General features: G+C 39.5%; 1 protein-coding gene and 1 non-coding gene across 4 annotated transcripts in view; both read left to right on the top strand.

The window, feature by feature from the left end:
* Positions 1-16,974, top strand: part of XPO1 (exportin 1) — a 49,403-nt gene extending 32,429 nt beyond the window's left edge. For all 3 annotated transcript variants that reach the window (XM_002709852.5, XM_051838278.2, XM_070069081.1), the window contains 18 exons: positions 108-156; positions 465-584; positions 1,796-1,924; positions 3,062-3,220; positions 4,247-4,444; positions 4,933-5,071; positions 5,226-5,407; positions 5,487-5,643; positions 5,722-5,885; positions 6,126-6,260; positions 6,839-7,022; positions 7,302-7,408; positions 9,422-9,616; positions 10,297-10,465; positions 13,832-13,966; positions 14,051-14,210; positions 14,309-14,405; positions 15,928-16,974. In XM_002709852.5, coding sequence (XP_002709898.1) covers positions 108-156; positions 465-584; positions 1,796-1,924; positions 3,062-3,220; positions 4,247-4,444; positions 4,933-5,071; positions 5,226-5,407; positions 5,487-5,643; positions 5,722-5,885; positions 6,126-6,260; positions 6,839-7,022; positions 7,302-7,408; positions 9,422-9,616; positions 10,297-10,465; positions 13,832-13,966; positions 14,051-14,210; positions 14,309-14,405; positions 15,928-16,074 — 2,626 coding nt within the window. In that variant the 3' untranslated portion in view covers positions 16,075-16,974. The remainder of the gene's footprint in view (positions 1-107; positions 157-464; positions 585-1,795; positions 1,925-3,061; positions 3,221-4,246; positions 4,445-4,932; positions 5,072-5,225; positions 5,408-5,486; positions 5,644-5,721; positions 5,886-6,125; positions 6,261-6,838; positions 7,023-7,301; positions 7,409-9,421; positions 9,617-10,296; positions 10,466-13,831; positions 13,967-14,050; positions 14,211-14,308; positions 14,406-15,927) is intronic.
* Positions 12,273-12,404, top strand: LOC127490463 (small nucleolar RNA SNORA40). Its single transcript, XR_007918412.1, has one exon. It is a non-coding gene; the product is annotated as a small nucleolar RNA SNORA40 (small nucleolar RNA).
* Positions 16,975-27,007: the final 10,033 nt, after the last annotated feature.

Genomic DNA, 27,007 nt, shown 5'->3' on the forward strand with positions numbered 1-27,007 from the left:
GACTGATGACAGGTCATTAAAATCATGAAATTTTTAATGATTTTATTAGTATATAAATGTGGTGTTTATTTGTCTTCTAAATTGGAACCTGTTATTCTTTTTTTAAGCATGTGCAATGAGTTCTCACAGATATTTCAGCTGTGTCAGTTTGTGATGGTAAGTGCTCTTAATTTGTTTTTTATTTCAAAACCAAGCCCTAAGAGGCTGTGTGCCTAGCTGCTGGGTCACTCCCCAAATGCTTGCAGCAGCTGAGGTTAGGGCAAGGCCAAAACCAGGAGCTGGGAAACTCAATCTGTGTCTTCTATTTGAGTGACAAGAAACCAGTTACTTCAGCCATCACTGCCGCCTCCCAGGATGTGCCTTAATTAGAAATTTAATGTATGGAACTGAAGTGCCTGCCCTTAGTTTCATTTTCAAAAATAAGTTATAGGAAAATAATATTTACAGATGTGTTTTTATTACAGGAAAATTCTCAAAATGCTCCACTTGTACATGCAACCTTGGAAACACTGCTCAGGTTTCTGAACTGGATTCCACTGGGATATATTTTTGAGACCAAGTTAATTAGCACATTAATTTATAAGGTAGTATGAATATATTTTGTTACTGCTTACTTGTATATATCCTTTTAAGTTGTAAAGATCTTTCTGCATAGCCAGTGTTTCTGAGGTGACAGTGCACAAAAGGAATGTTTCCATAATTATAGCTAGTAATTGAAATGAGTCAAATTCTGTGATTCTGCCACTTATATCCTATAATTTCATTTAATTTAAATGACAGACTTGATTATATTTAGTCACCTTTTCTGTTTTTCATTTATTTGAGAGGCTGGGAAAGAGACAAACTGCTCCCTTCTGTTGGGTCATTTCTCAGATTGCCCTCAAGGGCCTAGACTGGACCTCAGTTTAGGCATCCCACTTACTTGAAGCATTACCTGCTACTTCCCAGAAGCTGGGGAATCTTGGGAAGAGGCAGGACCTAAACCATGATACTCTTTAAAAAAAAAAAAAAGGAATGTTTGCATCCCAACAGTTCAGCCACTTAACCAGTCACCCCTTCACTCTCAGCTACATTCTTGTGTATATAGGATATTTATACTCATATCAAGCATTTCCTTCCAGTAAATTTGTTTAAAATGGAATTAGCAGGTCAATAGACATGTCCTTTTTTAAAAGATTTATTACTTGAAAAATAGGCAGAGTTACAGAGAAAAAGAGACATATCTCTTCTGTCTATTGGTTCATCCCCCAAATGGCCCTAACTGCAGGGACTGTTTCAAGCCAAAGCCAGCAGCCCAATATTCCGTACTAGTCTTGTACTGTTTTGCCAAATGCATAAACAGCTAGATTGGAAGCAGAGCAGGCAGGACTTGAATAGATACTCATGGCCCATATATGTCTATTTCTATCCCATTAAGTCTCAAGTTTTCAATTCTGCAACTATTTCTAGGACATATATTTAATTAAATGTTACTGTAAGTGGTATAGTTATTGTTCAATTTAAGTCTTTATAGGTGTCTTATGAATAGAATGTAATAGGCTAAGGCTTTTAATGCTTACCAAACTGCCACCCACTGATAGCTTTGCCACTTATATATTTTCTCCAAATTCATAGTATTCCTTAGATGATGGAATTTCCTTAAAATAATCTCTAAAATAAGGCATATCATTCACTTACCTATTTGACTGCTAACTTGTTTCTGATTGTTAAATCTTTTCCTTTCCTTAAAATGTTTATCTTAAGCATCATGTGCTTCAGCTATTTAATTTTATGTTTCTCTTTTTTAAAAATATAGTTCCTGAATGTTCCAATGTTTCGAAATGTCTCTCTGAAGTGCCTCACCGAGATTGCTGGTGTGAGTGTAAGCCAATATGAGGAACAATTTGTAACGCTATTTACACTGACAATGATGCAGCTAAAACAGGTAATAGTCTGCTATCTTGAAAATGGAACCATTTTTGTGCCTTAGAAAATGTTGGATTCAAGTTCAGATATTTTACCTCCATGTGTTACACATCAAGTGTATTGAGATATTGTGTTTTTATTTTTTTAAGATTTATTTATTTGAAAGAGTTCGAGAGAGAGAGAGAGAGGTCTTCCATCTGATGGTTCACTCCCCAGTTGGTTGCAGTGGCTGAAGCTGTGCCGATCCAAAGCCAGGAGCTTCCTCTGGGTCTCCCACACGGGTGCAGGTCCCAAGGACTTGGGCCATCTTCTACTGCAGTCCCAGGCCATAGCAGAGAGCTAGATAGGAAATGGAGCAGCCAGGTCTCGAGCTGGCACCCATATGGGATGCCGGCGCTGCAGGCCAAGGCGCCAACTCTGAAATATTGTGTTTCTATAAAATCAGTAGTAAAACAGAAGTTTTTAATGGGAACTGAAAATTACTTGAAGTAAAGGTTTTAGGTGTGTCAAAAGAATACATTTTTTAAAATTAAGATTTGTTTCTTTGAGAAACCGAGTTATAGAGAGAGAAATCTTACATCTGCTGGTTCACTCCCCAAATGGCCACAACAGCTATAGCTGAGCTGATCCGAAGCCAAGAGTCATGAGCGTTTTTGCGGTCTCCCATGTGGGTGCAAGGGCCCAAGGACTTGGACCATCTTCCACTGCTTTCCCAGACCATTAGCAGGGAGTTGGATTGGAAGTGGAGCAGTTGGGTCTTGAACCAGCACCAATATGGATGCTGTGCAGAAGCTTAACCTACTACACAACAGTGCCAGCCCCAACAATGTATTTTCTCCAGAATTTACAAGCTTTATCTTGCTGCAGAGATCAGACTAGATATTGGGAAACGTTTTCATTGTCGCTGAGAAAGGAAAAGTCTGATGGAAAAATTGAAAGACTATAATAGAGCTAGTTTCCCTGTAACCTTTCTTTTTGGAGAAAATCGAAAACCTAGGTCACAGAGAAATAAAAGGAGGCATAACAGAATGAGGAGTCCTCTTATGGCTTAATATTAATAAATGTGTATTGTGTAGGCTTACAGGTTTAAATTATAGTGTTTAATTTTTCAAAAATATTTTTGTTTTAATTTTTAAGTATTTATTTTAATTTACAGATGCTTCCTTTAAATACCAATATTCGACTAGCATATTCAAATGGAAAAGATGACGAACAGAACTTTATTCAAAACCTCAGTTTGTTTCTCTGCACCTTTCTTAAGGAACACGGTCAACTTATAGAAAAAAGATTAAATCTCAGGGAAACACTCATGGAGGTAGGCTTTTTGGAGTCTTTGGGTTCTGAAATGCTTTTCTGTATTAAAAAAACTCAAAAATATGATGCCTGTTACTTTCCCTGTGTGTGTGTGTGTGTGTGTGTGTGTGTGTGTGTATGAATGTATGTATATATGTGTATATCTATGTATGTGTGTATATATGCGTGTATATATGCGTATATACATATGTATATATTCGTGTGTGTGCATATATACATATACACACACAAATAATATATTTTGTCAGTTTTCAAATACAGTCAATAAGCTGAGTTTCTAATTTTCTGCATAAGGCTGTGTCTACTAATTTCTCATAAAAATAAATTCCTAAACAATATTACACATGTAACTTTACAAGCTAAATGTCCAAAAATATTTTATAATTAATTGAGGCATTCACATAAGTTTATCCATTTGGGTGTATGCAGTCAAGTAGCATTTTTTGTATAAGTATTAATATCTATTTCAAAACAGTTTTCATCAACCCTGAAGGAGATTGTGTACCCCTCAAACTAATCATTATCTCTGTAGTTTTCCTCAACCACTATAAACCATTTAGTTGGTTTCTGCCAGTGGACTTAGCTGTTCTGCTTTTTTCATCTAAATTTAGATCATACAGCCTGTGACTTTTGTGTATGGTTTCTGTGTCAGTTTGATGTATTTAAAGATTCCTCTGTTATATTCTTATCAATTATATTCTATTATATGAACATAACATCTTATTTATCAATTTACCTTTAAACATTTGGATTATTTCTGCACTTTGGCTATCATCAAAGGACTTTTACAAACAATGTTTTTAAGCTATTTGATTATAATACATAATGATCAACTTTTTAGGAGGTTGTTGGAAGTATGGTGGCATATGTCAGAAAAAGCACCATTTGTTTTCAGAGTTCATAGATTTGAGTAAGTAATGAAATCAAAGATGTATGAAATAAAACATTAATTTCCAATTAAAGTAGCAAGTGGAAGGTAATTTTGAGATTTGATAGTAAATACAAATTAACACTTTTGGTCTTACAGGCTCTTCATTATATGTTGCTGGTATCAGAAGTTGAAGAAACTGAAATCTTTAAGATTTGTCTTGAATACTGGAATCACTTGGCAGCTGAACTCTATAGAGAGAGCCCATTTTCTACATCTGCCTCTCCATTGCTGTCAGGAACTCAACATTTTGATGTTCCCCCCAGGAGACAGCTCTATCTGCCAGTGTTATCCAAGGTATGTATTCTTCCTGATGCTTACTGTGGTTTTGATTGCTATATGTAGATCCTTTTAATCTGGCTAATCTATCTAAATTAATAAGCTGCCAAAAGGATCCAACAACTTCTGCAGGAATTGTGAAAGCTGGAACCAGAAAGAATTTGATTTGGCCATGATTTTCAGAAGCAGTTTCTGTCCTTGCATCATCAACATCACTTGAGAATTTGTTGGGCATGCAAGTTCATTGGCCTTTCACTTTTGCATTGATAGAGAATGTGGAAAAGAGACACAGGAAACTGTTGCAATGAAATTTAAATTTTTGCCTTTATAGTTCACGTTTTTTATGTGATCAAGTAATAGCATTAAATATCTTTTTAACTTTTCTGGAAATTTTTTTTTGGCATGGTAATTTAAGTACATGCCTTGAGTTTTCCCCCTAAGTTTCTACATTTGTGGCTAATAGCATATAGCTAACAGATTTTCTTAATTGTCTTCTTGTTGGATAGGTCCGTTTATTGATGGTTAGTCGTATGGCGAAACCAGAGGAAGTATTGGTTGTAGAAAATGATCAGGGAGAAGTTGTGAGAGAATTCATGAAGGATACAGATTCCATAAATTTGTATAAAAATATGAGAGAAACATTAGGTAAGTTAAAACCTACTTTGAGATGGGAATAATTTTCAGAAAATGGGGTACACTGATGTTTTAAAGTAGCCATTTTTATTAATTTACTTTTTTTAATAAAAGTTTCTGGCTCATTGTGTTTTGCAATTGAAACATCTGAAATTTTTCTTTGTAGTTTATCTTACTCATCTGGATTATGTAGATACAGAAAGAATAATGACTGAAAAGCTTCACAATCAAGTGAATGGGACAGAGTGGTCATGGAAAAATTTGAATACATTGTGTTGGGCAATAGGCTCCATTAGTGGAGCCATGCATGAAGAGGATGAAAAACGATTTCTTGTTACTGTTATAAAGGTAAGCAAAGAATATATGTGAACTATAGCCATAAAATACTTTGTTAAGATAAATGACTTAAAATTGTCTTATTTTACAGGATCTATTAGGATTATGTGAACAGAAAAGAGGGAAAGATAATAAAGCTATTATTGCATCAAATATCATGTACATAGTAGGTCAATATCCAAGATTTTTGAGAGCTCACTGGAAATTTTTGAAGACTGTAGTTAACAAGCTGTTTGAATTCATGCATGGTAAATTATTCATTTAATTCAATATGTTTTAATTTTTTTTTAATTGAGCAAAATAGATGAATGTTTTTATTTTATTAGAGACCCATGATGGAGTCCAGGACATGGCTTGTGATACTTTTATTAAAATAGCTCAGAAGTGCCGCAGGCATTTTGTTCAAGTCCAGGTTGGAGAAGTAATGCCATTTATTGATGAAATTTTGAACAACATTAACACTATCATTTGTGATCTTCAGCCTCAACAGGTATGTAAAATGCTAAGCATGTAATTTTTAGAAAGTGATCCCTGTATTAATAAGAATTTAATGGAAATAAAATCCTACAGTTAAATTAATTGTAAGTTTTTGTGTTGACCTTTCATAGCAAGCCAGAAACTTAACAGTTGGTTTGCTAGACTATTGTCCTATGTAATATAGAGTGAGTGTGTTGTGTGATTTTCTTTACCAAAATGCATAAGTGTAAGCAAAGTCTGCTTTTTAAAATAGGTTCATACATTTTATGAAGCTGTGGGCTACATGATTGGTGCACAAACAGACCAGACAGTCCAAGAACATCTGATTGAAAAATACATGCTGCTCCCCAATCAAGTGTGGGATAGTATAATCCAGCAGGCAACCAAAGTAAGTTTTAGTTGGAATTGAAGAAGAAATTTGCAAATGTGATTTTTGTACTTTTGATATATACCATATATGCATATTCCTGATCCATAAGTGATTTTTGAAAAAATTAATATTTCCGTTTTCTTTTGTCTGAAAGGCAGACAGAGAGAGAGACAGGCAGTCAGAAATCTTCATCTGCTGGTTTACTCCCCAGCACCCAAGGCCAGCCACTCAATCTCAGTTGTGCATACGGGTGGTGGGTGCCCAAGCACTTAAGCCATAATCTTGATGCCTCCTAGGGTGCACATTAGGGAGGAAGCTGGATCAGAAATGAAAGAGCAAGACTCAAACCAGTTATTCCGATAAAAGATAACGCAACAAGTATCTAACCACTGTGCCTAATGCCTGCCCTCTCTCAAAAAACTTTTCTTAATTGTTTATGTGAAAATTTGAATGTTTTAGTCATTTTTGGTAATTGAAATGTTCTGTGTATGTTTTATCATATAGGATTGTAAGGGTTTGTGTAGAGAAGGTACTGGGTTTTCATTGAGTAGTTATGGGTAATTCTCAAGTGATGGGGTTTGTTTTTGTCTTTGCAGAATGTGGATATACTGAAAGATCCTGAAACAGTCAAACAGCTTGGTAGCATATTGAAGACAAATGTGAGAGCTTGTAAAGCTGTTGGACACCCTTTTGTAATTCAGCTTGGAAGAATTTACCTAGATATGCTTAATGTGTACAAGTGCCTCAGTGAAAATATTTCTGCAGCTATTCAGGCTAATGGTAGGTAATATAATGCTATATGTACAAAAATGTTTTATCTTCACTGGTTTAGGTTAACCAGTCAGTATTTCTGACAGGTTTAAATCAACTTTCCCATGTACCATATTACCCCTGATGTTTTCTTTTTTCAACAGTTGGATGTCCCCTTTTAAGATTATTCTTAATAATTACTTTCCTTTTAAATTTTATATACCTTTAGCTTTAAATTTTTGTAATAGTAAATGGTATCACTGTAAATTTTATTTGGTGAGTTAGATTCTACTTGTTTATGTTTCTTAGGTGAAATGGTTACAAAGCAACCATTGATTAGAAGTATGCGAACAGTAAAAAGGGAAACATTAAAGTTGATATCTGGTTGGGTAAGCCGGTCCAATGATCCACAAATGGTAAGAGAGATGTTTTGGGTTTCTTGGCTTTTTATTATAATGACTCATTCTCCAAAATATGTTTATCTCTTTATATGTGTGTATTGCCAATTTGAATATAATGTAGATGTCTATGTTTGATTATTTTATAGCTACTTAATATAAGATAAAGAGCTCATTACAATTTCTGTGGGTATGTAGGAAACAATTTAGATTTAACCTATGTGCAATTTTTGTATATCACAATTTTGAGATTAATTGTACAACTACAAAACTTTCCATAGATTGCCTATTCAGTAAGAAAGTCCCTTATGCTGGGCCCACGCTGTGGGGTAGTGGGTAAAGCCAATACCTGCAGTGCTGGCATCCCATATGGGCGCCTGTTTGTGTCCTGGGTGCCCCGCTTTCGATCCAGCTCACTGCTAATGTGCCTGGGAAAGCAACAGAAGATGGCCCAAGTCCTTGGGCTCCCACATGGGAGAATCAGAAGAAGCTCTAGGCACCTGGCTTCAGATAGCTCAGCTCCAGCAGTTGCGGCCAGTTTGAGGGGTAAACTGGCAAATAGAAGAACTCTGGCTTTCAGATAAATAAATAAATAAATAAGTAAGTAAGTAAATCTTTTAAAAAATTAAATTTTTTTCAGTGTATGATTCATGAAAATTTTCAAGTTTTTCCTTGTTTTTTTTTTTTTTTTTATTTCTTATATTTGATAAACAGCAAGAGAGAGGGGTATCTTCTGACTTGTACCCCTAAAATTCTGATACTGCTCCTTGATAAGGAAATATTTTTCAGGATATTTGTTGAAGTGTAACTCACAAAGTGTTTTTAAAGGAGCTAAACTGAGCATTAAAAGGTTTTGAAAGTGTGTTTTAGCCGGCACCTCGGCTCACTAGGCTAATCCTCCGCCTTGCGGCACCGGCACACCGGGTTCTAGTCCCGGTCGGGGTGCCGGATTCTGTCCCAGTTGCCCCTCTTCCAGGCCAGCTCTCTGCTGTGGCCCAGGAGTGCAGTGGAGGATGGCCCAAGTGCTTGGGCCCTGCACCCCATGGGAGACCAGGAAAAGCACCTGGCTCCTGGCTCCTGCCTTCGGATCATCGCAGTGCGCCAGCTGTAGCGGCCATTGGGGGATGAACCAATGGAAAAGGAAGACCTTTCTCTCTGTCTGTCTCTCTCACTGTCCACTCTGCCTGTCAAAAAAAAAAAAAAAAAAAGTGTTTTATGTCATCGGAAGTGTATTTCGAAATTGGAAATAGAAGATAGGATGAATTGAAGGAATTCTAAGATTTTAAATTTACAGTAACTTGGACAAATTTTGTGAGCACCGTAGTAAAAAAGGAATCAGGTAAGTTTATGTTTTAGGGAGTAAATTCAAGGATGTATTTTAAAAACTGGTTTGTAGCGAAAGTCAGTGTTGGTGGAAATGAGTCCATTCTAGTTTTAGAGACACCAAATGGGTAGTAATTAGAAATTATCTTTCAAATATTGTTTTGTATTATTGGACACTACTATAACAACATGGGTTGTATTTTTTGTGTCTTAGTAGAGAACTGTTGTTTGTTAATTATTTATTTATTTGAAACTCAGAGTTAGGGAGAGAGTTTACCAAATGGCTACAACAGCCAGGCCTGGGCCAGGCCCAAACCAGTCTTCCAAGTGAGTGGTAAGGGCCCAAATACTTCTGCTTTCCCAGGAACAGATGGCAGGGAGCTGGTTCAGAAACTGAGCAGCCAGGACTTGAAACTGTCCTCTGGTAAGGAATGTTATTGTTGCAAGCAGTGGCTTAACCTGCTGGACCACAACACTGGCCCCTTCACTTTCTTTAGAATATATTTGAACTACACTGTATCCATGACTGATCCTAATCTTTCTTTCTCTGGTAACTTGTTTAATGTAGACAAACCTGATAAACACACAGGATCTCCCATTTTCAGCAGATTTGATCAACCTAAATCTTTTGATAAGAATAACCTAGTTGTTATGATAGCAAGTGCCTGGATTAAATCTGATTTTCCTTATTTTTTATTACCCCAACAGGTAGCTGAAAATTTTGTTCCTCCTCTGTTGGATGCAGTTCTCATTGATTATCAGAGAAATGTCCCAGCTGCTAGAGAACCAGAAGTGCTTAGTACCATGGCCATTATTGTCAACAAATTAGGAGGACATATAACAGCTGAAATACCTCAAATATTTGATGCTGTTTTTGAATGCACATTGAATATGATAAATAAGGTATGTGATTTACATTTTAATTACATAATGAAAAATGTTGCTCTATATCCTTAACTCTTGAAAGTGTCATTGTTATCTGAGAGTATTGTAGTTTTAAGGCCCTGGAGTTAAATATTTGAATTTCCAAATCAGGAAAGGAAAATACATTTTAACTTTGAAACACCTAGCATGTATTAAACTTGCAGCATATCAGCCTTTATTTTTTTAAGGATTAAATTGTATTTATAGGTTTAAATAAATGAAAATGCAGTCCAGATTTTCAGTTAGAAACATGAATAATTTGCCGATAATAAATTGAAAAATACATTATTCCTGAAGAGAAAAGCTTTGATGTATGTGTACAGATTTACACAGTTGCTAACTTTTAATATAGTGGTCCCAAAGTAACAAAACCAAAATTGGTGATAATCTCAAGAATTTGGTATTTTTATGTGGTTTTGATGACCTCTCTTCATTTAATAAGGTGACTTTCATTTTTCAATTTGATAATTCATGCATACAGTCTTAGTTATTTAATTTTTTAATAAATGTGAAACTCTTTTGTTTGAGTTTCTCTTAGGAAGCAGTATATTACAGGGTAAGAGGACAACACCAATCATACTGAATTAAGGCTTGACTGTTGCTTCCCATTTAACAGAACTAAGGTGATGAAATGTTTTATCCCCATTATTTATTTTTAGGACTTTGAAGAATATCCTGAACACAGAACAAACTTTTTCTTACTACTTCAAGCTGTCAATTCTCATTGTTTCCCAGCATTTCTAGCTATTCCACCTGCACAGTTTAAGCTTGTTCTGGATTCCATCATTTGGGCTTTCAAACATACTATGAGGAATGTTGCAGATACAGGTAAATACATAGAAAAGATGTCCTTTTGTTCATCTGCCTTCCATTTTAAAAACGTACATTGTATTCTCCCTCTCTGATCTACCGTGTTACCAAAAATAAATTGCTCACTTACGTATTTGAAAGAGTTAGAACTTTTACCTGCTGATTCACTCCCCAGATGGTCTCAATGGCTGTGGCTGGAGCAAGCCAAAGCCGGAAGCTAGGACTTTCTCTGGGTCTCCCACATGGGAAGCAGGGGCTTCCCAGACTGTATGAGCTTCCAGCTCATTAGTTACTTGGAATCTCTGTTTTCAATTTGCAGTCTATTCAAATTACCTTTTTAATAATCACTACAAACAGAAGAGTATTAATGGTGGTAATTTCTATTAGCATTGTTGTTATAATCTCTTACTGTGCCTAATTTTTAAATTTATATCATAGATGAAGGAAAAAGCATAGTACACAGAGGGTTTGATATTTTATATGTAGTTTCTAAAGACATGTACTAATGTCCTTCGAACATAAAATATGCCCCATAGATAACAGGGTTGGCTTGGAGCTACTTTATGTATTCTTAAGGATAGTTGTTTGATAAAACTTCACCACTATATGGAAAAGAGAAGAACACAGACTTTATCGTCAACTAAGAGCTCTGTGAAGTTCAAGATACTTTTATAAGCAAAGATAACCAAGGGCTTTCACTGCAACAGAGCGGGTTAAAGCCCTGGCCTGAAGAGCCAGCATCTCATGGGTGCCGGTTCAAGTCCCGTCTTCTCTACTTCTGATCCACCTCTTTGCTATGGCCTGGGAAAGCAGTAGAAGATGGCCCAAATCCTTGGGGTATCATTTCTGCTGTGAATCATCATTCTTCTTAATTAGGGCACGAAATAATTAAATTTGTGGATGGAGACCAGCATTGTGGCATAGTGGGTAAAGCTGTTGCTTGTGATGCTAACATCCCATATGGGCACTGCTTTGAGTCCTGGCTGCTTCACTTCCAATCGAGCTCTCTCTTATTTTTCTTAAGGTGAACAAATTTCATGTTTTCCCATATACAGATTTAGGAGCTAGTAATACTTACCACACTACCCTCACTTTATCCATGCTCCCACTTTCCTTCCTCCTTCCTTTCCCATTCCTTTAATTTTGAGATGATCTACACTCAGTCTAGTTTATACTCATAAGATTAACCCTACACTAAGTAAAGAATTCACATAGTAAGAAGAAAAAAACACTGTTCCTCAACAGTAGAGACAAGGGCTGTAAAGGGATCAAAGCTGAAAATTTCGATTTCATTCCTACACATTACTAATAGTTACCTATGTTTTTATTTTATCTATTACTACTTTCATTCTTTTTTCAGTAATATCCCATGCATTATATATACTGTAATTTCTTTATCCAGTCATCAGTTGATGGACACCTGGGTTGATTTCATATCTGTGTTCTTTTTTTTTCTTTTTTTTTTTTTTCTTTTGACAGAGTGGATAGTGAGAGAGAGAGAAAGAGAGAAAGGGCTTCCCTTGCCGTTGGGTGACCCCCCCCCAATGGCCCTCGCGGCCGGCGCAACGCGCTGATCCGATGGCAGGAGCCAGGTACTCATCCTGGTCTCCCAAGGGGTGCAGGGCCCAAGCACTTGGGCCATCCTCCACTGCACTCCCTGGCCACAGCAGAGAGCTGGCCTGGAAGAGGGGCAACCGGGGCAGAATCCGGCACCCTGAGTGGACTAGAACCCGGTGTGCCGGCGCCGCAAGGCAGAGGATTAGCCTAGTGAGCCACAGCACCGGCCAATTGCATATCTTAGCTGTTGTGAATTCGCTGCAGACACATCTCTTCTTAAAAGAAGTTTTTGTGGCATTCTTGTGGACAAAGACTTTATAAACAGTGCAAACAATAAATGTTCTTTTGCAACCCAGAACTTGTTGTTCAGTATGTTTTGATACATATAAGAAGAAATACTATGATACTTAGGACTGTTAAAAGCCACAAAGGTGGTTTCAGGACTGAATAGCTGATTATTAAAAAGTATATGATAGGGCTCAGTGCCGGCATCCCATATGAGAGCTCTTCGGTCCCGGCTGCCACACTTCCTATCCAGCTTTTTCTGCAAAACTAATATGAAGCTCTGAATTTGGCATGGCTGACTCCTAGCCATTGCAGTGTGAACCAGTGGATGGAAGACCTCCCTCTCTCTAATTCTCTAATTCTTTCAAACAAATAGATTTTTTTTGTAAAAAGAACAAGTTTATAAATTTAAGTTTGTCTAGTATTAGGCAATTTTGAAAAGCTCCTTTTTTTTTTTTAAAGATTTATTTACTTATTTATTTGAAAGGCAGAGAGGCAGAGAGAGAGAGGTCTTCCATCTGCTGGTTCAGTCCCCAGTTGGCCACAATGTCTGGAGCTGGGCCGATCCGAAGCCAGGAGCTTCCTTCAGGTCTCCCACACAGATCAGGGGCCCAAGAATTTGGGCCATCTTCTACTGCTTTCCCAGGCCATAGCTGAGTGCTGGATTGGAAGTGGAGCAGCCAGGACTTGAACCGGCGCCCATATGGGATGCCGGCACTGCAGGCAGCAGCTTTTCCCGCTAGGCCACGGTGCCAGCCCTGAAAAGCTCTTACCAATGTTGGTAGAAGACATGTTATTTTGGCTCAGAATTAGTTATGTGTGTTCTGTGGAGGGAATAAAAATTTCAGATTTTTTTCCCCTGGTGTATTTATTTGAAAGGGAGACCACCTGCCATCAGGGTGGAGGGACGAGTCTACTGTTTTAGTACCCAAACGGCTGCAGCCACCTGTCAGGAGCCAGGGACTCCATGCTCATCTTGCACATGGGAGGCCAGGACCCAAGAACTTGGGTCATCCGAAATGGAGTAGCCGAGATTCTGGGATGCCAGCATTGCAAGTCAGGCTTAACTCATTGTGCCATGATACTTGCCCCTAGAACTGAAGCTTTAATAGCCTTCTCCCCTATAAAAAATAGCCTCCCATAGATGCACACAGAAAATGAGTTACTTATTTGCAAGCTGCTGATTGCTTTGTGACAATAAACTTTGCATTAAGAATCAGTGATTTCATGGTTCTTCCACTGAGACTTCAACATAAATTTGATTTTGGTTTTCATTCAATTTTGGTAGAATTCACCTTGTTTTCATGAGATCTCTTTTCAAACAAATGTCTTACCCTTTTTAGTGCTTAGATCCTGTTGACATGTTGTAGCAAGTCATTGTGAGTTTATTTTTCTGTAATGTAATTCTGGAATCACTTGTAGTTTTTTCATAAAACACATTTCCTTTGAACTTTCTTGAAGATGTCTCAATTTTGTTGTCATGGTTTTGTTTGCATGATTAAAGTCTATAATAACTTCATTTTGGTGCTCTACATCTTTCAGGCTTACAAATACTTTTTACACTCTTACAAAATGTTGCACAAGAAGAAGCTGCTGCCCAGAGTTTCTATCAGACTTATTTCTGTGATATTCTTCAGCATATCTTTTCTGTTGTGACAGACACCTCACATACTGCTGGTAAGAATTTGAAGCCATTTAAATGTTAAGTCTTTCATTGCTCTATTATATCTTAAGAGTTACTAATAATTTTCTTATCCACAGGTTTAACAATGCATGCATCAATACTTGCATATATGTTTAATTTGGTTGAAGAAGGCAAAATAAGTACACCATTAAATCCTGGGAACCCAGTGAACAACCAGATGTTTATTCAGGAATATGTGGCTAATCTCCTTAAATCTGCATTCCCTCATTTACAAGAGTAAACAATTTTTTATGAAATCTTAAATTCTTAAAATTATTGCTTCCAAAGTTTCTAGTTTAAAAATGATTGTTTAAACATTGTGTTTTGATTTGTAGTGCTCAAGTGAAGCTCTTTGTGACAGGACTTTTCAGCTTAAATCAGGATATTCCTGCTTTCAAGGAACATCTAAGGGATTTCTTAGTACAGATAAAGGTATGTATTTATTTGCTGTTGCAGAAATGTTAAGCTAAATAGGATTAATTAATTGTTGCGTTGGAAAAAGAATCACTTCATTAATAACATAAAATGAATAAAGATTTAAAATACTACGGTCTTCCTGGTTGCCCCCCTTCCAGGCCAGCTCTCTGCTATGTCCAGAGAGTGCAATGGAGGATGGCCCAAGTGCTTGGGCACCCACACCCACATGGGAGACCAGGAAGAAGCACCTGGCTCCTGGATTTGGATCGGCGCAGCGCGCCAGCTGCAGCAGCCATTTGGGGGGTGAACAATGGAAGGAAGACCTTTCTCTCACTGTGCACTCTGCCTGTCCTAAAAAAAACCAAACAAACAAAAAAAAAAAATAAAAACCAAAAAACTACGGTCTTAGAGATCAAGGACTCTGAGACTCAATCAGAATGTTGTTTGAAGGGAGCTTATTTATCCATGACTATGAAGTAAGAATTGTTTTTGTAATATCTTCAATTTTTTCCCCCCAAAAAATAGTTTTTTTAATCTTTAATCTTTTACCTTTTTTACAAGATTTATTTATTTATTTGAAAGTCAGAGTTACACAGAGAGAAAAGGAGATGATGGTAGTGGGGTCTGGATCGGAAGTGGAACAGACAGGTTTCAGACAGTGCCTATATGGGATGTCATCACTGCAGGTGGCAACTTTACCCACTATCCCATAGCACCAGCCACCCCTACAGTTCATTTTGCTTAAATGTATAATATTAGCTAATAGGGGCTGACACTGTAGCATATCATGTAAAGCCACCACCTGCAGCACCAGCATTCCATAAGGATGCCAGTTCTAGTCCTGGCTGCTTGACTTCCGAACTAGCTCCCTGCTAATTTGCCTGGGAGGACAACCGAGGAAGGTCCAAGTACTTGTGCCCATGCACCCATGTGGGAGATCTGAAGAGACTCCTAGATCCTGGCTTCAGATGGGCCCAGTTCTGGCCATTGCAGCCATTTGGGGAGTGATCAGGATGGAAGATACTGGTCAATTTTTGTCTCTCTCGCTCTTTTCTCTCACTCAGGCTTTTAAAGAAGAAATATATGTATATTAGCAAATAATAGTGGGTTTTAAAGTATTTATTTGAAAGAATTAGAGAGAGTGGGGAGAGGACCACAAAGAAATGAGAGATCTTGCCTCCGGAGGTTTCTACTCTACATGGCCTCAATGGCAAGGCTTCTGAATCCAGGCGACAGGAGTCCTTGGTCCATCTTCTGCTTTCCCAGGCACATAGGCATGGAGCTGGGTCAGATTTGGAGCACCAAGGACTTGAACTGGTGCCCATAAATAGTCCTTTTTTTTTTTTTTAAGATTTTTTTCATTTTTTAATGTGTTTTAATGTGCATTATCACTCTCTTACTGGCTACAGTAGATAGGGTTGAATTAGGCAAAGCCAGGCTTAACCCACTATGCCTCATAGTGGGCTCCCACAGTTTTCTTTTTCGAAAGGCAGGTTGAAGTTTACTCTGTTAATGTTTCAACTATCTGTTTCCACAGGAATTTGCAGGTGAGGACACGTCTGATCTGTTTTTGGAAGAAAGAGAAACAGCTCTTCGACAGGCTCAGGAAGAGAAACATAAACTTCAAATGTCTGTCCCTGGCATCCTTAATCCACATGAAATTCCGGAAGAAATGTGTGATTAAAATCCAAAATTATGCTGGGTTTATTTTTTTTTTTTCTCTGCAACTCTTGTTGGCAGTATAAAACAGCATCTGGATATTTGTCGACCAAAATGATGCCAATTTGTAAATTAAAATGTCACCTAGTGGCCCTTTTTCTTATGTGTTTTTTGTATAAGAAATTTTCTGTGAAATATCCTTCCATTGTTTAAGCTTTTGTTTTGGTCATCTTTATTTAGTTTGCATGAAGTTGAAAATTAAGGCATTTTTAAAATTTTACTTCATGCCCATTTTGTGGCTGGTCTGGGGGGAGGAGGCAAATTCAGTTTGAGCATATACTTGTAAATTCTGATGCAAAAATTATACAATTTTTCCTGTAAACAATACCGATTTTTAATTAGGGAGCATTTTCTTTCTAGCCTGTATTTCAGCCTAGAAGAAAAGTGAGTAAAACAAATTGCGTTGTTAAAAGGATTATAGTGCTGCATTGTCTAAAGTTAGCACCTCTTGGACTGAATCGTTTCTCTAGACTATGTGTATTACAAGTCTGTATGACAAGTTTGCAGCAAGATCATGTGCATATCATCCCATTGTAAAGCGACTTCAAAAAATATGGGAACACAGTTAGTTATTTTTACACAGTTCTTTTTGTTTTTGTGTGTGTGTGCTGTCGCTTGTCGACAACAGCTTTTTGTTTTCCTCAATGAGGAGTGTTGCTCATTTGTGAGCCTTCATTAACTCGAAGTGAAATGGTTAAAAATATTTATCCTGTTAGAATAGCCTGCATCTTTTTAACAACTCATTAAAAAACAAACAAAACAAAACTCTGGCTTTTGAGATGACTTATACTAATTTACATTGTTTACCAGGCTGTAGTGCTTTAAGAACACTACTTAAAAGCAAAATAAACTTGGTTTACATTAATTTTCCCTTTATTGGCTCAAAAGTTATTCCTGTACTAATGAGGATGGTTGTGTATAAGCATTCAAGTAACATTTTAAAATGAAGCTTGTCAGATGACATACAGTGTGATTTCTCAGGTAAGAGCCTGCAGGCAGGTGCTTAAAATGAAGTGCTCCTGATAGCTTCTGTTCTGTAGAAACCAGATCATAGGTCATCTTAAAGTGTGAACAAGTAAACGAAAATACATAAAAAGAAGAGGTTGCTCTAACCATGTCATGGGTTGTAAGACTCACCAAAGATACTGTTAGCTGGTAGTGTGTCTCATTCTGCATGGTATGTTAAATAATGTTACAGCATTTAGGGCTGTCTTAGATGTGAATTAAAGCAGTACAGAGACCAAGGCTGAGTTCATATTCAGGCTGCCCTTCATTTTCACTTAATTTTTTCAAATTTTTCATTTGTTTGAAAGTTAGAGATCTGTCATCTGGTTCCTTCATGTGGGTATAGGGGCCTAAGCATTTGGGTCCTCCTCTTTTGCTTTCCCAGGCTCATTTGCACAGAGCTGGGTCAAAAGTGGAGTAGCCAGGATGAACTGTCACCCACGCAGGATGCAAGCATCACAAGTGGTGGCTTAACACACTGTGTCATACACTGGCTCTACTTAATCTACTTTGGTGGGCTTATGCATATGGTGCAGACATTTGATTTGAGGCAAGCAAGAATGAAATGATGTCTTGTACTTTTTCTACCATATGTACTTTGTCTTTGGCATATGTTTTTTTAAATATTTTATTTATTTATTTATTTATTTGAGAGATAGAGTTATAGACAGGGAGATAGAGAGAAAGCTCTTCCTTCCATTGGTTCACTCCCCAAATGGCTGCCGTGGCCGGAGCTGTGCTAATTTGAAGCCAGGAGCCGGGGCTTCTTCCTGGTTTCCCATACAGCTGCAGAGGCCCAAGCATTTGAGCCACCTTCTACTGCTTTCCCAGGTCACAGCAGAGAGCTGTATTGGAAGGGGAGCAGCCTGGACTAGAACTGGCGACCATATGGGATGTCGGCGCCACAGGTGGAGGATTAACCAAGTGAGCCACGGCACCAGCCCCTGGTATACACTCTTATAAGAACAATGCAAGAGTAATGCCGTATTGTATCAGGTTCTAACTCAGATTTCCCCAACTCATGTAAATGTGGCTTAATATTTTTCCAAGGTATTCAAGTTTAGGTTCATGGTTTGCATTGGTTGGTAGTCAGAATTTTTTAGTTTTGTGGCTCTTTTATTTTTTCTTTTTTTGTTTTCTTTAAATTTGGTTACTTTCTAGATAAATTTTTTACATATATTTAAGTATTTATATTTGATATTTTCTTAGGTTATTGAGATTAGCAAGGGGCTGATATTGTGGCATAGTGGGTTAGCCTGGTGTGTGTATTGCTGGCATCGCATGTGAATGCTGGTTAGAATCCCGGCTGCTCTGCTTCTGAATCAGCTCTGTGCTAGTACACCTGAGAAAGTTGCAGATGATGGCCCAACTACCCAGGCCCCTGCCAGTATTCTGGAGGCCTAGAAATTTCACTCATATTTATTTCATTTTCTGTTAAGGTTGGTTTATTTGAAAAGCAGAGACTGGTCTTCCATCCACTGGTTCACTTTCCAAATGACGGCAATGGCCAGGGCTGGGCCAGGCCAAAGCCAGGAGCACAAAACTCCATACTACTCTCCCTTATGGGTGCAGGATTTCCCAGGACGCCGAATAATTTCCTCTGCTTTCCCTATGTCATTAGCAGGGAGCTAGATCAAAACAACAGTTGGAGCTGGCGCTGTGGTATAGTGGGTAAAACCACTGCATGAAGTGCCAGCATCTCTTACGGGTGCAAGTTTTAGTCCGGATGTTGCAGGCATCTGGGGAGTGAACCAGTGGATAGAAAACCTTTCTTTGCCTCTGCTTCCAGTTCTGTAACTCTGCGTTTTAAATAAATAAGATCTGAAAAAAAAAGGCAGCTGGGACACAAACCATTGGCCATATGGGATGCCAGTGTCAAAGGCAGTGGCTCTACCTGCTATGCAAGATGGCAGCCCCTGCTGTCGTGTTTTTTTAACAGGCAGAGTTAGAGAGAAAGGTATTCCGTTGGTTTACCCCCCAAGTGGCCGGCACACTGCGCCGATCAGGAGCCAGGTGCTTCCTCCTGGTCTTCCATGTGGGTGCAGGCCCAAGCACTTGGGCCATCCTCCACTGCCTTCCCGGGCAACAGCAGAGAGCTGGACTGGAAGAGGAGCAACCAGGACAAAATCTGGCACCCCAACCGGGACTAGAACCTGAGGTACCAGCGCTGCAGGCGGGAAAGTGCTTATGTTTAATAGGATATATATTACAGGAACTATCATTTCATTGTCATGTGAGTGAAGTCAAGTTAACCAGTCTAACACTTGGAGTGGAGATTTACATAACTGGGACCCCAAAAATGTGCATTTTTTTTTTCCTATCACCTTCTGGATAATACCCCAATACCAAATGGAGTTGCTGGAATTTCAGCAATACCTCTTAGATGACAAAGAGGAAGAAAGCTTCCACTCAGGACTGCAAAGTCCAAGGAACACCTCATAGTACTAAATGAGCTGAGATGCAGCTGCAGTGCCTGGTGCCTTGCTGTTGTCAAATAAACATCCTGGCCGGCGCTGCGGCTCACTAGGCTAATCCTCCGCCTTGTGGCGCCGGCATACCGGGTTCCAGTCCCTGTCGGGGTGCCGGATTCTGTCCAGGTTGCCCCTCTTCCAGGCCAGCTCTCTGCTGTGGCCAGGGAGTGCAGTGGAGGATGGCCCAAGTCCTTGGGTCCTGCACCCCATGGGAGACCAGGATGAGTACCTGGCTCTTGCCATTGGAGGGTGAACCAACGGCAAAAGGAAGACCTTTCTCTCTGTAAAGGAAAAAAGGACTTGCTCCATGGAAAAACTGCTTACATTTGAACTTTACAGATGAAATACTGGAGTTTTTTTTTTTTTTTTTTAATGCGTATTTTCATCTGTTTGAAAGGAAGAGGCAACTCCTCATCTGCTGGTTCATTCCCAAAATGCCTGCAACAGCCAGGACTGTTTCACATGGAAGCCTATAAGTAGAAACTCCATCCTGTTCTCATCCTGGGTGACAGCGCAAACTGCCCCATTTCCTGTTCTGTTCCCTGCAGTGTGCCCCTGCCACCCACTGGATGCAGTTCCTGGCTTTGGCCTGGCTCAGCCCCCAACCAACCTTCACAGCCATTTACTGGGTGAACCAACAAATGGGAGATCTCTGTCCTTCTCTAACTCTGCCTTTCAAATAAATAAATCCTAAGAAAAAAAGACTGAGAAAACATTAACAATGGATTGGCACTTTTGTTGGAAGGATTATGCAATGTTCTTTTTGCTTATTTTTATCTGGCACAGTTTCTTCAATGATAAGTTGACTGTGACTTTAATTTTAAAATAATAAAAGTTAATAAGGGCCAGCGCTGTGGTGTAGCAGGTAAAGCCGCCGCCTGCAGTGCCGGCATCCCGTATGGGTGCCAGTTCAAGACCTGGCTGCTCTATTTCCAATCCTGCTCTCTGCTATGGCCTGGGAAGGCAGTAGAAGATGGTCCAAGTCCTTGGGCCCCTGCACCCCCATGAGAGACCCAGAAGAAGCTCTTGGCTTTTGACTTCAGATCGGCACAGCTCCGGCCATTGTGGCCAATTGGGGAGTGAACTAGTGAATGGAAGACTCTCTCTGCCTCTCCTCTGTGTGTGTAACTGACTTTCAAGTAAGTAAATAACTCTTTGGGGAAAAAAAAAGTATACTACTAAAGTACATAGCTTTAGTATCAATCAAGGAAACAGAAGCACTTTGAATGTTATGAGATAATCATTGATTATAAGAACAAAACTAAAGGCTTCTGACTGTATCTGGTGATAGGACTAGTGTTAGCATGTGAGTTGGGCCTAGTAGTGAAGACACTAAGATGCCTAATTCACACATTGAAGTGCTTGGGTTTGTCTCCCTGCTCCAGGTCTTGGTTCCAGTATTCCTTTTAATGCAGACCACAAGAGACAGCTGCAGTGGGCCAAGTAGTTGAGTTCTTGCCACCTTCATGTGAGATATGGATGGAGTTTCTAGCTCTTGACTTCATTCTGATTGAGCCCTGGCCATTGTAGGCATTTAAGGGAATGAATGCATATAGGAGTTTTTTGTGTGTGTCGCTTGCAGCAACACAATTACTTGAGCTATCATCTGCTGTCTCCCAGTGTCTGCATTGGCCAGAAGCTGAAGTCAGAATTGGAACCCAGGCATTCCAGTAAGGGATGTAGGCATCTTTTTAAAAGTGTTGCTTCTGTAAGTGATTTAGTTTTGTTTTTTTTATAAAAAAGAGAGTCAGAGGTCTTCCATCCAATGGTTCACTCCCCAATTGGCCACAATGGTTGGACTTTCTTCCGGGTCTCCCACTCAGGTGTAAGGGCCCAAGGACTTGGGACATCTTTTACTGCTTTCCCAGGCCACAGCAGAGAGCCAGATCGGAAGTGGAGCAGCTGGATCTCCAACTGGTGCCCATATGGGACGCCGGTGCTTCAGGTCAGGGCACCACAGCATCGGCCCCAGGGATGTAGACATCTTAACTGGTGTCTTGGTTGCTGAGTCAAATGCCTGTCAATGCTTTATCTTTTAGTTCAATTTGCCATTTAATTTTTTAATATTATTTATTCACTCCTCATTGGCAAATTTGTGTTGGGAAAGTTTTAGCAATGTAAGCACTGGATGGCTCAATAAGCATCCTTGACATAACTCTACTTTTACACTGATTTTTTATAAAAAGGATTTACTTATTTATTTGAAAGGCAGAGTTACTAAAGAGAGAAAAGAGACTTCCAGAAGTGTAGTCTTGCTGAGTTTCTGCATCCTGCTTCCATTTATTTCAGCAACAAAAAAACACAAAGCAATGATGGAATTTGCGACACATTTTTAGCTATTCTTGAAAGCAGTAGCTTGAAAGTTTTTACTAAATTTCTAATAGGATCAGAGGGAGAAAAAAAAGTCTCATCTATGGAAGCTAAAGAAAAACCCAATGCTCACATGAAAATATTTATTTACTCAGGCTTTGATAACGGAAAATAAGAAAGAAGAAAAAGGCACAGATTGAGGTCATGAAGGATAAAAGTAAAATTAAGACAAAGGTTTGGGGCCAGTGACATGGCATAGTGGGTTAAGCTGCCACTTGTGGATGCTGGCATCGCATATGGGCAATGGTTCATGTTCACTTGTGATCCAGCTGCCTACTAATAGCCTGGGAAAAGCAGTGGAAGATGGCTCAAGTGTTAAGGCTCCTGCCATCCCAGTGGGAGACCCAGATGAAGCACATGGCTTTGGCCTGGACCAGTGCTGGCTGCCGCAGCCATCTGGGGAGTGAACCAGTGGGTGGAAGATTTCTCTCCATCTCTAACTTTCAAAATAAATAAATCCAAAGACAAAATACACAGAAATGAAGAGAGCTGGTATGACAAGGGACAGGTTTGACTGTAGAGTACATTCTCGGGTAAGTGTTGATCTGTGGCAAAGTGTTCTGCTCTTGAGCTATGGTGAACAATTTAAGAACTGTCATAAATAGGCTCCAAAATGTGGAGGGGCAGTTAGACACATTAATCAAACTTTGAACTGTTTCAAGGCCATAATGAGAGCTCCATGATTCTCATCTTGCCAGGGCAATAACTCCTAATAAGGCTAGATGGAATCTTGTTCCCTGAATCACCAGTGAAATTTGACACATCTATTTGTCTTGATCACCAAGAAAAGAAGAGTAATTTCTAGATCTTCATCTTCTAGTATGAATTGAGGGAAATTACTGTATGTAGCTCAGTACTCTAACGTGATATTCTGCCTAATGCTGAATTTAAGTTACCAAAGATAGCTCTGCTTCATGCTATAGAAAGGCAGCAGATTGAGGCAGGTGATGTGTGAAAGCTGCTGCCTATGGGTCCTGGCTGCTCTACTTCTGATGCAGCTCCCTGCTAGTGGGCTTGAGGAAAGCAGTAGAGGATGGCTAAAGTGCTTGGCCCCCTGCCATCCACATGAGAGACTTAAATGAAGCTCCTGGCTCCTGGCTTCAGCCTGGCTTTGTGCTGATCATTGTGGTAGGCTAGGGAGTGTACCAGGATTGTCTTTCTCTGTAACTCTGACTTTGAAAATAAAGAAATCTTTTTGAAAAAGAAGATTTATAGAACAGTTAAAACTGTTTAGTCCAGATCACATTTATACTAGGGAATTCTTCATAATTCAGAATTACAGACTTTAAAGAAAGCATCTAACCCAATGTCCTCAAATGATTTAGCTAAATGGCCATTGAGCCACCACACATCCTGCATGCTCAGGTTACAAGAAAGGAGGAAAAATAAGAGGTTGAGTTCCTTTGGAACAGATTCTAGTGGGAGTAGAGAATGGCTAAGAAACCATCGTATTCATCACAGGCATATGGAATGCCTGCAGGTGATGTCTGCATAGCAAGTCAGGAAGTAAGCCATGTGACAACCTAGAGAAAAGCATTCAGGGAAGATGGAGCCATGAGCACAAAGGTCTGAAGGCAGAACATCCATGATGTACTATGCCGGCTATCTCAACTCTGGCACAGGCAACATTTGGGGTAGGAGCCTGCTTTGCTGCATGGGCCGTTCTGTGAGTGGTAAGATGTCAGCAGTATCCCGGGCCTGTCCTCATGGGATGCCAGAAGCAGGCCCCTTCCCCAGCTGGGACAACCTCACATGTCTGCAGGCATTTGACAAAGATTTCCTGAGGAGAAAATGTCTTTGGCTGAAAATCATTCTTAGAGCAACAGCAATGGGTTTAATGTGGCCAGGGTGGAATGAGTTAGAAGATGGATGGAGAACCAAGGTCAGAGATGATCAGGGGTCAGATCATGTAGGGATTTTAAAGGTCATAGCAAGGGCTATGCATTTTATTTTGAACAATAGAAGCCACTGGAGGTTTTTGTCAGAGAAATCATATTCAATTTATAATCCAGGCAGGAGTGACTACAACTCGTAATAGAATAGAAGTAGTCAGATTCTAGATGTGTTTGGAAAGCCAGTCCAATAGGATTTGCACTGTTGATGGAGTGTGAGAGAAAAGAAGTCAAGATTTCTGGCCTAAGCAGCTGGCTAAATAAAGTTGTCATTTACTAAAAAGAGATAGACTGGGAAAGGAGCATGTTTGGTAGAAATAATTCTAAATTCCAGTTTGGACCTGTTAAGTTTGAAATACTCATTAGAAGTGAGGGCATTGTGATGTAGTGGGTTAAGTGCTACTTAGAACACCTGTACCCCATACTAGCTCAAGCCCCAGCTTCTCCACACTTCACTTTGGATCCAGCTTCCTGCTTAAGCACCTGAGAGGCAGCAGATGACGATCCAACTACTTGAGTTCCTGCCACACATGAGAGACCAGGAGGGAATGCTGGACTCCCAGCTTTGGCCTGGCTGAGGCCCAGCCATTGTTGGCATTTGTGGAGGGAATCAGCGGATGGCAGATCTTTCCTCTCTGTCTCTCCCTATCTCTCTCTCACTCAGCCTTTCAAATAGAATTAATGAATCTTTAAAGAAATTCTCATTATGTATGCAAAAATTTCATGTCATGATACTTAGATTCAGTTAGAGATATGAATTCAGTAGTTAGGCTATATTTCAAACCATAGGGCTGGAGACAATCACCTAAAAAGTCCATGAGGTTCAGTGGAGCACTCAGCCCTGGCCCCTGCAGTGTTCAGAGGTGGGTGAGAATAAACAAAGCCAATGTAGGAGTGAGAAAAAGATCCAGCACACAGAGGATCCATTTGCAAATTGTCACATCCAGCAACTGTTGTTCTTCAAACATTTTATTCATCTGAAAAGCAATGAGAGAGAGAGAGAGAGAATATCTTCCATCCATTGGCGGCTCACTCCCCCAAATGGCCACAATGGCCAGGGCTGGGCCAGGCTGAAGACAGGAGCCTAGAACTCCATTCAGGTCTCCTGAACAAGAGGTAGTGACCCAAGTACTTGAGGCCTCGATTGCTGTTCCAGGAATACGAGCAGGCAGCTGGATTGGAAGCAGAGGCAGGACTCAATCCTAGGAATTGTATGGGGATGCAGGCCAAGTAGTGGCTCATTCTGCTGCACCTAACACCTGCCCCAAACCATTTATTTTAGTGTCCCCTATGCTAGCAGTCCAACCTGGATCTCCCTGGGCTAAGATTAGTGTCGTCAGCAGTGCTATGGTCACTGCTGTAGGCTGAGTGACCTTGTCTTTTCCAGCTTCTCTAGAGTTTATCCACATTTGTTGGCATCTAGCATCCTTCCACTGTCTTCAAAACCAGCAATGTTGCATCTTTTAGACCGTTCTTATACAGTTATAGCTCTCTCTGAACGCAGCTGGGAAAGGCTGTTTTTAAGGTCAATACTGAGCCCACCTGAATAATCCAGACTACTCGTCTCAATGTCCTAAATTCAATCTCACTTGCAGAGTCCCTTTTGCCATGTGAAGCCCCATATTCACAGATCTTGGAGGTTAGGACAGGGACATCTTGGTGGGGGCATTAGTCTTTTTTTTTTTTTTTTGACGGGTAGAGTTATATACAGTGAGAGAGATAGGAAGGTCTTCCTTCCATTGGTTCACCTCTGAAATGGCCGCTATGGCTGGCGCTATGCCGATCTGAAGCCAGGAGCCAGGTGCTTCTTCCTGATCTCCCACGCAGGTACAGGGGCCCAAGCACTTGGGCCATACTCCACTGCCTTCCCGGGCCACAGCAGAGCCGGGACTAGAACCCGGAGCCCATATGGGATGCCGGCACCACAGGCGGAGGATTAACCAAGTGAGCCATGGCGCCGGCCCCATGTCTATGTTATTCTAATAACTGCACTGGGCCACAAAAATTTGAGTAGTATTTTCCAGACTTTTTGTTAATGGCCAAAAGATCTTATATAGCAAATAGACGGTTGCTAGCTGGTCAGCTGCTCAGCAAAGTCACTGGTAACACAAATTTTCTCTTTCATTTTGCCATCTTCAATGGCTGGCTTCTGCTTTTTGCTATCAGGCTTTGTTTCAGGATGAAAGCTGCTACTCAAGATATAATATCTGTATTCAAAACAGAATACACCAGATACTGTCAGTAGTTGGCCTGTATCCCCTAGTTATCACTTAAGTGGGCAATGGCTGGACTTTCAACAGCTAGCACCTAAATTTGTATGCCTAAGGTTTTTCTCTGACTTCCTGAGCAAAGAGGAGCCTGTTTTGCTTTCTACAACCTGTCCCTGTTGTGATACTCAGTGTATGACTAGAGAGGGGTGTGAGTGAGACAATTTTGAAGCATATGTTTTATACTAGTATGTAGTTTCTCAATGAGATTAAGGATTAAACTCCTATTACACTCAGGAGTAAAGGGCTTTATAATGAATCCTTGTTTAAATAACCCTCCCCCATTTCCTGTCTCACTTCTCCACTCTGCTACCAGTTTTAGGATGACATAGAAACAAACTATTTTCACTTGTTGTCTTATGGCATTCTTTGTTTGGAGGCATCAAAGCCAACAGAGGCCATTATCACTTTGCCTTCTCTTTCCTGTTTTTAAAGTATATGATGTTGGTGCTTAGTGGTTAGTAACAGCAAGCTTTAACCTCAAACTTTAGGGACAATAAAAAGGTTAAAATTCTTTGTCCAACAGCAACAACCAGAATGCTAAGAAGGAAAAATAATTCTAAGTATTAATTTTCCAAAGTTGTTTATATGGGATTGCTTTTCAAACAAGTGCTTAGGAATATACTACGAACTAGACAGAAATTTCATATTGTAGATCATATTTTACTCAAATAATAGTTCTACCACTAGAGGGAGACATGTAAACAAAATACTAAAAACATGCTTACCAATCATCTAGCTACCAAAGGTAGACTGGACACTGCTGATTATTGGGTTTGATCTTCGAATTCACAAGAACTTGAGAGTTATTTTGCACAGTTTCATCATTCTTGAATTTACTTATTTTTTATTATTTTATATATGTATATATTTTAAAGATTTATTTATTTGAA

Source organism: Oryctolagus cuniculus, chromosome 2 (genome assembly GCF_964237555.1).
Source record: "Oryctolagus cuniculus chromosome 2, mOryCun1.1, whole genome shotgun sequence".
In the NCBI taxonomy this organism is placed as follows: Eukaryota; Metazoa; Chordata; class Mammalia; order Lagomorpha; family Leporidae; genus Oryctolagus; species Oryctolagus cuniculus.